This window comes from Schistocerca gregaria, chromosome 7, assembly GCF_023897955.1.
Source record: "Schistocerca gregaria isolate iqSchGreg1 chromosome 7, iqSchGreg1.2, whole genome shotgun sequence".
NCBI lineage: Eukaryota > Metazoa > Arthropoda > Insecta > Orthoptera > Acrididae > Schistocerca > Schistocerca gregaria.
This window is the reverse complement of record NC_064926.1, coordinates 540,033,425-540,051,902: the sequence shown is the minus strand read 5'-3', so window position 1 is coordinate 540,051,902 and position 18,478 is coordinate 540,033,425. Positions and strand designations below refer to the sequence as shown.

The 18,478-nt window shown below is 42.8% G+C and overlaps 1 protein-coding gene across 1 annotated transcript in view; it reads left to right on the top strand.

Annotated features, from left to right (window-relative positions):
- The window catches only part of LOC126282469 (uncharacterized), a 147,681-nt gene that overhangs the window by 13,271 nt on the left and 115,932 nt on the right, over nucleotides 1-18,478 (top strand). Inside the window, exon 3 of the mRNA XM_049982126.1 lies at nucleotides 3,424-3,585. Coding sequence (XP_049838083.1) covers nucleotides 3,424-3,585 — 162 coding nt within the window. The remainder of the gene's footprint in view (nucleotides 1-3,423; nucleotides 3,586-18,478) is intronic.

The following is an 18,478-nucleotide window of genomic DNA, read 5'->3' as shown; positions in this document are numbered from 1 at the left end:
AATTCGCCACTTGTCACTTTCTGTCTCATATCACTCGCCAATCGGTATTAGTGAGGGTCAACCCCACGACGATCAGGGGAACGTGTCCACTCGTCATACTCTGGTGAATTTTATCGATTACAACTCACTCGACCACCATTCTTGCCGTCTCTCCTGCACTACTTCTCACTCGACACTCTCCAGTACTACTCCACACTCGACACTCGTCTCTCTGCCTCCTGCAGCGCTCGACAATCGACTCCTGTCTACTATCGACCTGGGCATCGGATACTAGCATCTATGTTGGTGGGATCACGGATCCCTTACAAGAAGGAATGGTGTATCAGCTTCAGGCATTTAACGCAACGCAATAACAGATACTACCCAGCAAGGAAAGGAGATGAACACCCCGCTTCTTAAAGACGATTGATTGTAAATCCGACAGAAATAATTACTCCTGTCACGAGTGCAGTTCCACGTCAAGTAGTCCTGAACGAAAATTGTGAAGGACACGACACACAATGGACATTTGGAGCTGTGTACTTCCCAAAAAGTCATTGCTCACTTTGAGAAATGAAACTGTACGTTTTCAGTGGGCCAAAAAACTTATATCTGGATCAAGATAACAAAGTGATTGACAGGCAAGGAAATGGAGTGATGTTGTCGGTGGGTTAGATGTTACCCGTATGCTCACAATGGCCATGACAGAAACAGCTGTGTAATTTACTACTGAATTTTTTCACATGTTTCCTGTTAATTTGTTGTATTGGATTCATCTTGCAGGATCAGAATTGTTTTGCCATCCTGCTGCTCACACTCGTTATTAACTGCAGATATTGTTTGCACATCATAAATAAGTCACCACAAAGAAACAAAGGGCCTGAAGTAACAATCGTTACGGAAGGCATGATCAACTTACAGTAGCCCTTTGGTAAACAACTTCCAGTCTCTTTTGCTGGGTATAGAAACCAGATGGTAGTTGACAGGAGGCGTATATTGTGGTCTGGTGATTTTGCGTCTTCCCAAGTGATGCAGCATGTCGAGCACCTGCTCATTCAAGTTACCGTCGAGATGAAACAGGGAGTTTATTTCGATATTGTCGGTTGTCCAGTATGTGCCTACATCTTCATCGTGAATATGCTGTGACCACACTCTTCTTCCAAACTGACAACAGCCTCGGTCACAGGGCTGCACACGTACGTTCTTGGTTTGACCAACACTTGGACACCCTGTTGCAACTTGACTGACTCACTATGTTGTCCGATCTTAATCCCATAGCAAATGTGTGGGGCCATTTGGAACTATGGGTGAAATGTAGAAAGGTAACAATCAACATCTTCACATTTTGGTAGCTCTATCGGTCTTATTTATCAAGGAATGTGGGAAAGATGATATCTCACTAGAACTGGAGACAAACAGTGACAGCTTGTTTTGAAAATAATTTGTTTTACAGCCAAAGGACAGTTTCAAAACAAAATTACCTGTTTCAGCAGTCATTGGCCATGTTCAGATCTACAAGACAAATAAGTTAAAAGATAAATTATGCACGTTACAACACAGTTAAAATACAGTAAAACAAAGTGATGTCATACAAAGAAAAAGATGTCTTAATCGCTCCCGTCAATGTGAAAATCACATTGTCAACGATTTTACAGAGTTTCGACAATTGCGTATGGGAGTTCAGAAGATGATTGCATGAAAACTGCAAGACGTACAGAAAAGTAACACATGTTAGTGGACAGAGCACCTCTCCAAATTTACATTTATAAGATTTGTTTTTGATGTAGTTGCACTAGTGGGTAGACATGTCAGAACAGGTAGACAAATTATCCCTTGATATTGTCGCATCGAATTAACTTGCACCTGCAATAGGCAAAAGAATGAACAGATTTGAAGCAGGCTATTGTCGCGCCTTCGTGGGTGATGTGTCAGCAAATTCAGTGAATTGCATACACGTGTTGACATTTGCTGCATCAAAAAAGGCCGCCCATACACAGCATCTGTAATGTAAATTACAAAACTTAGTGATATGCGATATCCACTGGTACCTGTCTATTTTCTGCACACTTCACAATTTTCAAGCAGACGTCTTCTGTAACATTGGATATACTTACGATTAACACTGTACAAGAGGAAGATAACGTATATAAAAGTTTATTCACTGGTGGGCTACTCACTAATCATTTATGTTCTATCGACATATTCCAATAAAAATTTACATGAGTTTACTTTAGTCAAAATAAATGACATGTTCTATGAGTCAGATGTGAGACATCCCTAATAAACAAGCACATTATGAGAAGTGGTAAAACAGTATGCTAATACATTGAAACCATTTTTTTTGTAAACAGAGTCTTTAAAAATCGATAATCTTGTTTTGAAATTCTTGTTATTGTTCCACACAATAAATTATTTTCATCAAAAAGTGGATGTACTGTAGATACCACATACCTGAAGAAACGTGCTGACTTCCCTTCTCACAAAAATATGACCATTTAGAGGGTAAAGGCAGCGGCAGTATTCGCGCGATGTCTACCAGAGGTGACTGATATTTTGTCCACTTTACTTGGGTCTGGATGCCAGACATAGAAGCAAAATGACGAACAGCCTGATGTGGCAACATATTGTTCGTCTTCTGCGATGTGTGCAAGCAGGTACGAGTAACGTTGTGTACCTGTTGTGTGGATTACTAAGTGCCAGCAGGTGAGAGTAGCTGGGTATACCAATAATGCAAGTGCTTTGTCTTTGTGTGGCTGCAGGTATGAATAGCCTGGTGCGTCAGTTGTATGGGTATGTCATGCGCCTACAGGTATGGGTAGCTCGGGGTGCCAGTAGTATGGGTGACAGTGTGCTGGCAGGTACAAGTACACCGGGTTGCTGCGTGCTGGCAGGTTTGAGTAGTCTAGTGTGCCAATTATGTGTGTGTTGTGTGCCATCAAGTACATCTACATCTACACGACTAGCAAAGTACCAGTAGTGTGTGTTGCTGTGTGCTACCAGGTATGTGTAGCATTGTGTGCTAGCAGTATGGGTGTGCTTTGTGCGAGCAGATGAGTAACCTCTGTTGGTGTCTGCTGGCAGGTATGAGTAGACTGGTTTGCCAACAGTATGGCTGCACTGTGTGCAGGCAGGAATGAGTTCAAATGGTTCTGAGCACTATGGGACTCAACTGCTGTGGTCATCAGTCCCCTAGAACTTAGAACTACTTAAACCTAACTAACCTAAGGACATCACACACATCCATGCCCGAGCCAGGATTCGAACCTGCGACCGTAGCGCAGGAATGAGTGCCTAGGTTGCTGTGCACTGGGAGCTATGAGTAGTTTGGTGTGACAGTGGTATAGGTTCATTGTGTGACTGTGGTATGAGTGACCTGATGTATCAGTAGTGTGCATGCACAGTGTGGCAGCTAGTATCAGTAGGTGTGTTGCTGTATGTTGACAGGTGGCGGCATCGTGGTGGCCAATGGCGGGCCAGGCAGTACAGCGGTACTGCCCAAGATGGCAAATGGTGGCCTCCACATCTCACGGTCCTCGGCCCACCACACACAGGGAGCACATACTATCTCAGGCCGGCACCACACCTCCGGACACGCCTCACCCACTGGTACGTACCTACTTCTGTCTCTTGTTCTCTTATGCGCAGATCACACTTGTCCAGCAGTTGTTTATACTGTGTACATAGCAGCTGTTTGGAAAACCATATGGCGGCTTTCACATCTACAGGGTTCTGGCCGGTACCATCGAAATGGCAAGCAGTGGCTATGGAGCTGCTGGGCTCTCTTAATCAGTCTGCCATTAGTGTAAGCACTGGTGTGTTCACAACTTTCAGAAATGATTTAGCATAGCGATCTTTGAGGCTCCAATAGCGTGTAAATCATGTCATACATTCAATTATTATTTGATTTTCTTTTTGTTTTAGTAACTTCTCTTCGTACAGCTGCAGATAGCTTGGGAAATAGATGGGTGGTTAATTCTGTAAAAGTGACAGTGAGGAAGTAAACAAAATAGCACAATGTTGTGTATACAATTTTTATTTGAAAATATGTATAAGGCGAAAGAATATATATGAGAGACGCAATCATTCTAATGGTTTACATGAGTTCCTATCACAGTTGAATCTCACGCAATTCAGTATTTTCTATCTCATATTCGGTTTTAGCAGAAAACCCATACATTGCCGTTTTATATATATATATATATATATATATATATATATATATATATATATATATATAGGCTATGTCCATCTAAAAGTTTATTAGAGTGTCGATAAAGACGTGAAGTACAAAGGAGAAGAACATTTCGAATTTTTGGAAATAACGTGTGTGTGTGTGTGTGTGTGTGTGTGTGTGTGTGTGTGTGTGTGTGTGTGTGTGTGTGTGTGTGTACACACAAGATGCAAAGGGCAGTGCATTTCTCGGAGCTGTCATTTGTACTCAGGTGTTCCATGGAAGAGGTTTCCGAATTGACTATGGCTGCACGATGGGAATGACAGACTTTGAACACAGAGTGGTAGTTGGAGCTAGACGCATGGGACGTTCCACTTCGAAAACATGCCGCGATCCACAGCGTCAAGAGTGTACCAGGAAGTCCAAATTTCAGGCCTCACCTCTCACCACAGACAATGCGGTGGCTGACAGCCTTCACTTGACGACCGAGAGCAGTGGTATTTGCACAGGGTTGCCTGTGCTAACCAACAAGCAATACTGTGTGAAATCACTGCAGATACCAATGTGAGACATACGACGAACGTATCTGTTAGAACAGTGTGGCAAAATTTGGCATTAATGGACTGTGTTAGCAGAAGACCAATGCGAGTGCGTTTGCAAACAACATGACAGTGCCTGCAACGCCTCTCCTGGGCCCATGACCATGTCAGCTGGACCATAGACGACTGGAAACCTGCCACCTGGTCAGATGAGTACTGATTTCAGGTGATAAGAGCTTATGTCAGACCCCAAGTTGTCAACAAGGCGCTGTTCAAGCTGGTGGTGGCTCGATGATGGTGTGGGCTGTTTTTACATGGAATGGTCTTGGACTTCAGATCCAACTGGAAATGGTTATGTTCGTCAACTTGGAGACTAGCTGCCACTCATGGACTTCAGGTTCATGAACAACGATGGAATTTTTGTGGATAACAATGCTCCATGCCAGTAGGTCACAACTCTTCACGATTGGCTTGAAGAACATTCTGGACGATTCGAAGGGATGATTTCGCAACCCAGATCGCCCGATGTTGAATCTCACTGAATATTTAAAGGAAGGAAGGAAGGCTAGGTTTATCGTCCCATCCATATCGAGCTCATTAGAGACAGACCCGAAGCTCAGATTGTGCCAAAGATGGGGAAGGATATCAGCCATGCCCTTTGAAATGAACCATCGTGGTGTTTGCCTGGATCTCGGAAAACCTAAATCTGGATGGCTCAATGCGAGTTTGAACCAACATCCTCCAGAATTTAGGTCCGGTGTACTAACCAGTGCATCACCCCACTCGGTTCATTGAATATTTATGGGCACAAATGAGAGCTCATTTCGTACACAAAATCCTGTTCTGGCAACACTTCCACAATTATGGACAGCTGTACAAGCAGCATGGTTCAGTATTTCTGTGGGGTCTTCCAAAGACTTTTTGAATCCGTGTTTCACCGAGTTTCTGTGCTATGCCAGGCAAAAGGAAGTCAGACACGATATTAGACGGTATCCCATGACTTTTGTTAGCTCAGTGTGTATCTCTCTCTCTCTCCGTGTACATGTGTCTTTATATGTTATGTACATTAACTAAATATTGTAGCCTATGTCCATCCAAATATTCATTATAGTACTGTGTAGAAATTTGAAACGAATCAGTCAAGAACTTATTGATATTTTTTGGTAACAATGTTTCCCCTTTACATTTTACATATTCAGCCATATGTTATATATACTAAAAATTTATAGTTTATGTCTATGGAAATTTTCATTACAGTATGTTGTGTAAAAGTATGAATTAAATTGGTGAAGTACTTTTCGAGATTTTTAGTAAGAACGTTAAACAATTACTTGTCTTTATGTAGTAGCAGTAGTAGTAGTAGTAGTGTAGATACATCATATAACCGGTTATCAGTTCTGATTACCTGGACATCCACAAAAGTCAACAATATTTAATTTAATTATCCAGAAGCTGCTGGTTTAGAGCCTATGTCAGTCTGCCTTAGTATTCGTAAATGTCTAAGCAAACACTTAACGTAACAATATACAGTATCATCAGGCTACCAACAGAAGATGCGTTTCACTAATTATCATTATTTCTTCTGGAACCAAAAACCTCCAGGTAACACGTACAAAATGTGACATGGCCATATTCTGTATGTGTGGTGCAGGTGGACACTGCATGGGGTGGGTCGTGGGTCCAGCGTTAAGAAGCAACATCATTCAGTGTGAGACCTTAACTTTTCCCGGCGAATTGAATGTTCAAATAACTTAGGGGTTTGCTGCCGGGTGACGTCGACCACCGCCGATATTTCGACAGGAGCACACCCTGCCATTTTCAAGGCACAACTTTAAGGAGGAAGCAATGTGCAAGGGAATTTAATACCTCGGTTCACAGAGGAGAAACAAGGAAGATACCACACACAGAACAAGTAACCTCAAAGTCAACACGCAACCAAAAATAACCAACATCAGAATTATCGATAGTGACTATTAATCAACAAGTGAGGTAGCACTAATTCTGTCCCTCTGTTTTTCGATGATATACAGAGCCGGATTCCAAGCAGCATTTAAACAAAATCCACTATCTCTGTTTCAACAGCTTCTTTAATAACACTATCCCAGTAGATGGACATGCAAGCTAGAATCTCCGTGTTGTTGTATTCCATAGGATGACCGGTGTCCTGCAATACCACCAAATTATTGATACTTCCACTGTGGGAGCACTGTCCACTTTCTTTTTCTGGACACGAGACATTCAGTGCCAAAACTATTTTGTATAATGGAAGGTGGTATCTGTTCTTTTGGACATGTGCACTATTCATTCACAAGACATCCTTTGTGCTGTGACATGGAGCCTCTGCAGACTGGTTCGAACAAGTTTGGGACAAGGTGTCCATGGAAAGTTGTGAGAGTAATGTTATGTCTTCTTTGTTCTAATGTTCAAAGACAAGTTAAAGCAGACCATCCATCTCTGGGGAGAGACTGTCCCTCATCCGCCATTCTGGCATTAGGACATCTCCAGACCAGTAGCTGTAGGACACCAAAAATTCAGCCATTTTTCTCTTCTGCACGACAGTGCTTCAAATTCTGTTTGCATAATTGTTCTGATTTTCCTGTCTATGCTTAGGCAGTGCTCTCTTTCCGTACAACAATAAGGCTTTTATGATTAATGATGTTTTCACAAGCATGCACAGACATGATGAAGGCTTTTAGTGGTGAGAACATGAGCAAAACGTTTACTACTTCTGAGATGTATGTTGAAAGCAGAACGTTATGATTTCTGGGAAGGGTAATACATGCTGGATGGGGGCCTCGTTAGGACGATCAGGAGGGATGCATTCGCTGTTATTCTGGGCTATTTTCTTAAACAGGTCCTGTTAGGACAGGAATTTCCGCTGAGACAAGCTGAGACATCATGTAATCTCCTACAACAAAAGCACCCGTTAACTATTTCTACAGCACTTCACGTTTTTTCCGGAAGGGTCGACACATAATGGACGTTCCGTTAGGATCTCTAGGAAAAATGCATCCTGTGTTATTCTGGGAAGCACTGCAAAAGATTTTGATAGTGGATCAGAGGGAGACTTGGCTGTTATTCACATAGACATGAGATGTCAGTATACCACTGACAACCTTTTAGCTGCACCTTTGAGGGTGAGTCGCTAGGTAAACACCTCATGGGCGCATCATGACATCAGCAATGGTGCCTACACAAACATGTGCACACGGCCTGAGGCACCTCGCATGTGGGACATGGCTGGACTGGTGTCATGCGCCACGCCAGCGTGCGCACATTGGGGTCTCTGTAGGGAACAATTCGCTGATATGTCGCAGTCTACTGTCGTAACAATAGTTCGAAAGCATTTTTACATGCAATGAGTGTTTGTGCACTGCTTTATTTTCGGCTGTTTCATGTGTCGTGAGTGTGTTGCAGAGCATTATACATGCATTATTTTTTGACAGTTTTAGTGTATTGAATGTGCCTGTGGATCAGTGTACTGCATTATTCTGCGAACACGTCTGTAGGCTGTGCTGTACATTGTTTCGACAGTTTACAGTTAGTGGAAATGGAAATTTGTGCTAAGGATTATGGGACGAAACTGCTGAGGAAATCGGTGCCTAGGCTTACACACTACCTCATCTAACTTAAACCAACTTACACGAAAGGCAACACACACAGCCATGCCCGAGGGAGGACTCGAACCTCTGGCGGGGAGCCATGTGAACCGTGAAGGACGCCTCAAACTGCACGGGTACCCCACGCAGCCTTACAGTTAGTGAGTGTGTTTTTAGAGAGCATTTTACATGCAATATTTTGACAATTAACGAGTTGTTTGCGTATGTCTACATCAGCGTACCGCATTATTTTGGTAATTTACGGGCAGTTTGTAAGTCTGTAGGCTATTTATTGTGATCTCAAGCAAGTCAGGTCGAGAGTTTTGTATCAGTGTAATAAATAAATAAGCTACATGAAATCCATCCCTAAATAAATTGTTCCAGTTTCCCACTGGAAATAAATAATGTACACTCCTTCCTTTCTCCAGCAGCTGGACACAGATTGACTTCTTTTCCCCAGACTGTTATCTTGGATTACATCATGGGAGGGAAAAGAGTGACCTGTGGTGGGAGTACTGTGTACTAGGTCATTTGGACTCAAGATGAAGACCTCATGGTGAATTCATTGCTTGGAGCTACTGCCTATGATGACTCAAATTGCTTAAATAAAGAATGTATGTACAATAAAGACTTACGTCCATCCTATTCAGCAGCCCAACACAGGCTGAGTCCTTTTTCCGCCAATTCGAGGGAAGAGGTGTTGGTTGGATGACTTAGGTTAGTGGAGGTACGCCAAGTGACCTATTTTACCGCCAAAATTTTCCCACTATTTTCTTAGGTTAGTGGAGGTAGCTCGAGTGACCTATTTTCCCACTAAAATTTGAACTTCCCATCATGGTGTCATCGTGACATTGCCATATCTATCGCCGCCATCTTGGATCCACCATCTTGAACAAATTTGATTACAATGCAGTGTGGAGTGGTACAGCCTTTGCCCTACTACTCACATCCCCCTACTGGCAACCGACAAATGCGCCCCTGTGTCAGACAATATCCTGCAACTCCTTTCCTACTATTCCTCTGACAGCGCAGTCCACTTCTGCATACAATTCTATAGCACCTAGTCTTATTGGGAATGTCCATAGCTGAACCTCAGGTTCGCCTTGGCGTTTAACATCTGTGGCTTTGCCAGTCCCCTGCCTCTGAAATGTGTCAAGCGCCGTATGCTCAGTCTCTTGTAATATCACCTCATTCACCATAGCACTGTATCCCAACTAGTACATACACCCATCGATCTTCCTTACTCTGTCTGCAAATTCTTCCATCGATTCTGCGTGCTTCTTCGTTACTGTGCCCAACTGTTCGCTAAAGTGTCTGGCGATATTCTGCTATGTATAAAACTGGACTAAACCATTCGTAAATTCCTTCAAACTTTCTAGGTCTCTTGAGAGATTCTATACACCCCGCCAAGTTTTTGCTTCTCCTGTTAATCTGAACTTTGCTACCCTCTAAAGTTCCTTCCATCTCTGACAAGTTTTTATGATCTTCCACAAATGCTTGCACATCCTTAGTTGATTTCCCAGAGAAGGGTGCAACTGAACTTGTTGCTAACAAATCTATACCTCGCTGTGGTGTCTGTGACTCCACTAGACAGTGTAGTTCTGTATTGCCTGTGCTAGCTTTTCCAATAACGTACTCTATTCAGTTCTGCGTCCTCTGGCTTTTCTAGAAGCCTTGTTCTTTCCGACACTCATTTTGATACATTAACAATTACAGATACACACAATAAAATATTGGGTGAAGAAAAAATGCCACACCTGCATGCAATACCTCATCCAGATTAAAGACAAAAGTTTATGTAGCAAAATCAGATACTATGCATTTTGATAACAAACGCATGAAGACGAAGAGCTGGTCACAGTGCCACATCGTACAGCGCATCTGAATGTACAGAGGAACGCGTGTCACGGCACAGCACTGCACCAGCCGTCGCAGCTCACTGGGTGGACTGCCGGGACATCAAACCCATATTCTGCAAGGAGCTGTGGTTCGATCCTCGCCAGGTTCCCTTTTTCATTTTTTAGAAGTCCGTTCTCATTACTCAGTTAGTTGCATGTTCCATAGATAATTTGAACGATTCTTTTATCGAAACTATGAGGGAGAAGTCAATTTACAGAATGTGTGTACATGATTAGGTTGACATTGATGAACACATTACTGTTTTATACCTACTGATGCAACTACGCTTAAAAACTGTGTTTTTTATAATGGCTACCAGTTTTTAACTAGAAATTCGTCAGAGGAATAGAAGTAGTTGTCAAGGTGAAATAATTTTAATTAGATTTAAATCTTTCTTCGCTACCTGTCAGATATTTTATGTTATTAGGCAAACGATCAAAAATTTTTGCCAAACTGTCTGCTTCTGCCTCGGGTTCTTCAGCCGACGTTCGTCTGATGATTTTACTGACGTTTCGTCAGCACGAGTGGCTGGCATTGTCAAAGCTTCAGGCTCCATTGCCGGTGGTGAACTGGAGGGTGAAGCTTTGACAATGCCAGCTACTCGTGCTGGCGAATCATCAGACGAACGTCGGCCGAAGAACCCGAGACAGAAGCAAATAGGCAGTTTACCAACAAGTGGCCACGAAAGCCTCAACAGTTTTGTAAAAAAATTTTGTGGCTGCATATGGAACTCCTCTTCTGAGACTCTGACAGCTTCAACAATGGATCATAAAGATCATTTTTTCCTCTAATGTTGTAGGTATTTATATCAAAGTTCAGAAATGGAGATGGATTATTTATGACGAACTTCATTAGCGAAAATATGTATTGTAGCGGCGCTGTTAAAATGTCTAGCTAATTGAAGCGGTACCTACATGACGTCTGTGGTTGAACACCACATATTATTCTTACTGCTCGCTGTTGTGCAATCAGTACTTTCTGAGTCATGAGTTTCCCCAGAGCATTATTGCATACGACATTACGAAGTGGAAATATGCAAATTAAATCGGGAGGCTGATACGTTTGTTCACAATATTAGCAATTATACGAAAAGCAACAATAGCTGAACTTAATTGTTTGAGAAGCTCAGTAATATGCTTCTTCCTGTTCAACTTTTCCTCAATGTGTGCACCCAAACGTTTGAAGCATTGTACCCTATTCACTGACTCCTGCTCATATAAGCAGGGCATGATTTTGTCACATGTCAGTAGTCTATCATATGACAGTGGGATTCCCGATGGAGTTCGCCAACCACGAACACATCGATATGCTTTTGGTGCTGGGTGCAACCAATAACCAAGCTGCTACTGCAGCACATACATATGCTGCACAGCACCATAATAGCCGCCAACCCGATAACAATGCTTTTCGTCACTTGAAGCAATGCCTTCCCGAAACCGGCATTACTCGTCCACAAGTAACTGACAGGGGTCGTCCAAAGGCTAGATGAACTCGACAAACAGATGACGCGATTCTCGAAACCGTTCATCAGTCACCTCGGTGAAGTACGCACGACATTGCAAGGCAGTTCCAGACGTCTCAAAGACTAGCTGTTGAAGCGTTGCACGGTGAAGAACTGCATCAATATCATTACACGTTAAGTCAACTCGTACAGTTTCACATCAAGTGGAAAATAACGAATATTTTATAAATAATGTGATATGGATTGACGAATCTACCTTCACTCGTGAAGGTATTTTCAACCTCCACGAGAGCTATTATTGGTTGGAACACAACGTACGTCACCCGTGAAAGTGACTTTCAGGCACACTTTGGTAGAAAACTACGGGCTGGAATCGTGGGAGGAGAGCTTTTGGCCCTTACCTATTGGCGGACAAGTTGAATGCGCGACTGTATCATACATTTCTTTCAATACTTTGCCGGACGCATTAGAAACCGTTTCACTTGGTGTTCGGTGTCAGCTGTGGTTTCAGCATGAATGAATGAATGTGTGTAAGTATTTAAAGTGGTTCCAGAGAAATGGATTTGTCATGGTGGTCCAATATTGCGGTCTCCACGTTCCCGGGCCTTAATTCACTAGATTTTTATTTGCTGAATCACTCCAAGGAGCAAGTTTATAGTAGGTACTCCACCAACGGATGTACACGATCTAATAGCTAGCATGCATGCGACTTCGGCAATCGATGACGCAAGTATGTTGTGTAGGGTCCAGAAAAGTATGGTCCAACGAGTGGCGAAGTGTTTGCTAAGGCGAGGAGGACACTTTCAACCCCTACCCTAAGCTGGATGTTAGTCATACATATATGAACTGGCTCTGTGAGGATAAGGCTGAAAGTCAAATGTACTGAACTGAATTATTGTGCATAGCATAATGTGGAAGCTAGTGCAGCCTGCCTTTGGTGTTTTTTGGGCCCAAGGGGATATAGGTGATGATCTTGTATCCACCATTATTTTCAGTTATCTTTATTTGTGTTATGGGTGAAACAAAGTGGTTGTTTACATCTGTAAGAAGTTCATGTTATCCAGAATGACATTTGCACTCTACAGTGATCTGCCAGGAAGTTTCAGTTCATGTCATGTCTTAATGTTAAAAGTTATCAGTAACAGAAGGAAATACACAATATACTGCGTTATAGAGGAGTATACTGGTTACAATTTGCTGCTTTAACTGAAAAAATGTGTGGCGCGAACGCGACTACAAGATCGGCGAGTCTGCATATCCGTTTCCCACAGCACTGCCTCGTCTCGCTGAGCTAAGGGAATATCTCCAACAAACCGCAGACTTCATGCTGCCTGTTCCTGACCACGCTGCACGCAGCTACAACGTTGCCAGAGCCTCGTTTTTAAATCGCATTTCTGTTAAACCTATTGACACGATTAGGTTTTGCTAGATACACTTTTGTCTTGAATTTGGATGAGGAATTGCATGCCGTCCGCCACGTTCTACATTCCTTCTTCACACTGTATAGTAACCTAGTTCTTACGTCAGTCATTAACAATTTCGACTTTTGGCACTGCCTAGCCACATGCTCCCAGCAGTTGCATGTGCACACACCACTGGTGCTGATTCTGTACACGGTGCTGATTGACCTAAGTTACAAGGCGTACATCTAAGAGGTACCAACCAATCATGACTCCCATTACCTCTCGTGTGCGACAAAGTACTGTCTCTTTACTTGTAACAAAAAGCGCAGTAGTCAAGCTTCTTTTCCATGACTAAAACACTAAACAACAATTTATTTATTTATTTACCGTATAGCATCTACAGAGTAAAATTGCACACAAACTATTAATTAATGTAATAAACGAATTACAAATATATTATTAAATGATTGATGGCAAAGAACAATATGCGAAAGATTAGGGAGACAGCCGCTGCAGCTATTACAAGTCCACATCTAAGCAGGTCACCGACTGAACAGCACGTGGAGTAGCATTCATGATATCCCTCTATTCTCCTTCAAACATCCTCGCAGGACATTCGAAGATCAGGTGAGGGATTGTTTGTTCCTCTGCACCACAGTCGCGTCGTGGGTCATCAGTGAGTTGCCATTTGTGGAGAATGGCCTTACATCTGCCGTGATTAGTCCTCACACGATTAAGTCTGCACCAAGTTCTTCTGGGCATTTGCATTCCTTCCACCTGTATCGAAGGATCAAAATTTCTGGGAATTTGAGGACTTCGTCTTCCCATATAGGTTTTCTGGATTTTAGGCGGGTAGTTGGTAGATGGTCCAATATTTTTCGGATAGGTATATCTTCAGAGACAGAGGGGTCATTAATTTTCTTCCATTCTCGGATAGCTGCTTGTTGCCTTCTGAGGGAGGGAGGATCTATATTGACTCACTGTATCACAGTCTGAAGATTCAGACGAAGAAAGTGACGTCAGTATACCGGCACCAGTGACAGGGGACTATTTCTCTGCTTTTCAAATTCTTTTTTTATGGCTCTCCACTGTGATTCGTTACAAGCAGCGGCAGTATTGTTGAAGCACCCAGCTGCCTCCCGTGTGTGTATGCGCGTGACGTACCGCAGTGCTGCCAGAGTGCGGTGTGGCTGATCAGGGAGCTGCTGTCGGCGACGTCCCCGGACTCGACAGCTGTGGCAACAGCGGCCGAGGCATGGTTGACGTTTCCAGCGCTACATCCCGGGCCTCGGATAGCCCTGCGGCGGCGACGTTGCGTTTTGTGTCACCAGGTCAAACTGAGGACTCTGTACAGCATTCCAGATGATGCCCCAACCATCACAGTCCCATGGTGGTGGTATTGCTGCGATACTAACACAAGATGTTTTCGGTACAAAAGTGGCTATATATTTATACTCCCAAGGGCTACACTCGCTTGGGATTTTCTGTGCCTTGTAGCATGTATACTAGACACTTCTACGGTTTCTGGTGAGAAAAGGCTTCCACCTTCTTCCATTAGGTCCTGCTGTGTAAACAAATTCCATGCCTCACCTCACTGGTTCGCCTCGCAATTTGCAGTGGTTGTGTAGTGTTTTGTATGGTATAATATCGGTGCTAAACTGCGGTTGGATCTGGTGTAATCTACACTACTGGCCATTAAAATTGCTACACCAAGAAGAAATCCAGATGACAAACGGGTATTCATTGGACAAATACATCATACTAGAATTGACATGTGATTACATTTCCACGCATTTTGGGTGCATAGATCCTAAGAAATCAGTATCCAGAACAACCACCTCTGGCCGTAATAACGGCCTTGATACGCCTGCGCATTGAGTCAAACAGAGCACGTATGGCGTGTACATGTACAGCTGCCCATGCAGCTTCAACATGATACCACAGTTCATCAAGAGTAGTGACTGGCGTGTTGTGACGAGCCAGTTGCTCGGCCACCATTGACCAGACATTTTCAATTGTTGGCCAGGGCAGCAGTCGAACATTTTCTGTATCCAGAAAGGTCCATACAGGATCTCCAACATGCGGTCGTTCATTATCCCGCTGAAATGTAGGGGTTCGCAGGGATCGAGTGAAGGGTAGAGCCACCGGTCGTAACACATCTGAAATGTAACGTCCACTGTTCAAAGTGCCGTCAATGCGAACAATAGGTGACCGAGACGTGTAACCAGTGGCACGCCATACCATCACACCGGGTGATACGCCAGTATGGCGATGACGAATACACGCTTCCAATGTGCGTTCACCGCGATGTCGCCAAACACGGATGCGACCATCATGATGCTCTAAGCTGGATTCATCCGAAAAAATGTTTTGCCATTCGTCCACTCAGGTTCGTCGTTGAGTACACCGTCGCAGGCGCTTCTGTATGTGATCCAGCGTCAAGGGTAACCGCAGCCACGGTCTCCGAGCTGATAGTCCATGATGCTGCAAGCGTCGTCGAACTGTTCGTGCAGATGGTTGTTGTCTTGCAAACGTTCCCATCTCTTGACTCTGGGATCGAGAAGTGGCTGCACGATCCGTTACAGCCATGCGGATAAGATGCCTGTCATCTCGACTGCTAGTGATACGAGGCTGTTGGGATCCAGCACGGCATTCCGTATTACCCTCCTGAACCTACTGATTCCATATTCTGCTAACAGTCATTGGATCTTGACCAACGCGTGCAGCAATGTCGCGATAGGCTACAATCCGACCTTTATCAAAGTCGTAAACGTGATGGTACGCATTTCTCCTCCTTACACGAGGCATCACAACAACGTTTCACCAGGCAACGCCGGTCAACTGCTGTTTGTGTATGAGAAATCGGCTGGAAACATTCCTTATGTCAACACGTTGTAGGTATCGCCACCGGTGCCAACCTTGTGTGGATGCTCTGAAAAGCTAATCATTTGCATATCACAGCATCTTCTTCCTGTCGGTTAAATTTTTGCGTCTGTAGCACGTCATCTTCGTGGTGCAGCAAATTTAGTGTATATCCTACTTCGCGCATTTCTGACCAAATACGGGCCGTGCTGTGCATTGTGATAGCAATTACGACTCAGCTGGACATGTAATAAGGAGGCAAGGTTACGTAGTTAAGGCTGTATTTGTAGCAACCAAGGTGTGAGCAAGAAATTGTTGGAGGAGAGCTCATCTGACGACACTTTTTCTCATTGCCTGCTTCTACGATTTCATATAGTAGCTACCTTGTAAAGGGAAGTGCGTGCAAAGCCGTTAACTTCAAGTCAGTCAAGAAGGCAAAAGTTGTTGTCATTCACAGGCCTTATACAGAAATTGATCTTACTAGGCAAGCGATCAGTGACGGATTTCTGTGTGGTTTGCGTGTTAAAAGCGAGGTAGGAGCGAGCCTATAGAACTCAAAGATTTACACCAAGAAGCAAAATCACTACTCGGTGGATGACACTATACACTTTTAGTCAGCTACTATCCAGTTTTTGTGCTATTTGGCCCATTGGAGTCATGCAGTTTAATGAGCTGCCACGAGCAACTATGATTTCTGCGGTACATGATTCCAAATGTCTACTGCACACAGCTCCTACCACAATGTTCACTCGGAAACAGGCTAAGGTTGCTGTCGGTTAGGATCTTTTTACAACCACTTTTGTTATACTGTGTTACATATATGCGAGTCGTACACTATTCCTAACAGACACGTCCAACAGTCCTCTCTAAATAAGCAACAAATCTGGCAATTTCATCCATTGTATGGTTACAGGCAGATTAAAATACATCCATTGCTTTCTGCCAGTCCGTCAAGTCTCCAAGTCGTTCCATGTGATTGTGGTGATCCCGTCAAATACCTGGCAGATAGGGACCATTTTACTGCCTGAGTTCATGCTAGAGTCTGATACCAGCTGTACACGAACTATAGCGTTCCAAAACGACCTGTTCTATTGGGTGACTGCATTTTTGTCTAGTAGACTTATTGTGATTAACGTGAACGTTATTCCTGCTGAGGAATCGACGAGTAATGTTAGTTAGTTTAGTTTAGTTAGTTACGTGTTCCATTGATCAATAGCATGGAAAACTGTTATGGTGTGGAACATGTCAAATGTATAAGAAATGCACACAGGAAAGAAGTTCTTTTTTTTCTTTTTTTGATTACATTATAGTGGTATACCTAAATATTTCTATTATCTATCCCATTCCCTTAAATGACATAAAATGCATGTATTATATCTCCAGATTTATTTACTCATATTCAAGAATTCATCTATGGTATCGAAGGAGTTGTCAAGGAGGTATGATTTCAATTTGTTTTTGAAATTATTACTCCTGTGTAATAGACATTTTATTTCATCTGGTAATTTATCAGAAAGTTTTATAGCAGCATATCATTTTCTATCAGACTTTCTTTTACTGGATTAATAATTATGCTTGTATCATCAGCAAACAGTGTCAGTTCAGCATCTTGTTTCACATAAGAAGGGAGGTCATTAACATATATCAATAACAGGAGGGGACCCATGATCGAACCTTGTGGAACACCTAATAAAATTTCACCCCAGTTAGATGAAGTGGCAAACTCCTTTGAATCACTTGAAGGATATAAACAGACTTTTTGCTTCTTGTTCTGTAGATACGACTTAAACCACTCATAAGCTGTTCCATTTATACCATAGAATTATAATTTCTCTAACATAATGTCATGGTTCACACAATAAAATGCTTTGGATAAGTCACAGAATATTCCTTCTGGTGACATTTTACTATTTAAAGACTCTTTTATGTTGACAGTGAAATTGTACATTGCTGTCTCAATGGAACAGCATTTCTGATCCGAACTATGATTTACTAAGTATCCCGTTACAGCTGAGATGGCTAACCACTCTTTAGTACATTACTTTCTCAAAGATTTTTGAAAATGCTGTAAGCAATGATACTGGCCAGTAATTATTGTCATCTGTGGCTTCCCCGTTTTTGTAGAGAGGCTTGACAATGGCATATTTTAACCTGTGTGCAAAAATAACCTGAGTCAGTGATGCATTATATATGTGACTCAAAACATCAGTTGTAATTGCTCCACATTGTTTTAATAACTTGTTAGAGATGTCATCTGCTCCAACAGAACATTTATTTTTCAAAGATTTAATAATTTTCCTTATTTCACAAGAGGTTGTTAGATGAGACTTCACCTGGAGAGTGCTTGTCATACATTTAAGTCAGTGTGCCACAGAGAAGCAGTATTTCAAAGTACTTAGTAAACCATGGGCTATTAATTAAACTCAAGTGGGGAGTGATGGGAGGGGACCTCCATACGTTCAGGAAGTGTTGATGGAAGATGACAATGAGCTCGTCGTAAGAAAACCTTTACAACATGGCTTATGGACCCACCCGAGGCTTCTGCCGACCAACCGTGACTCGTG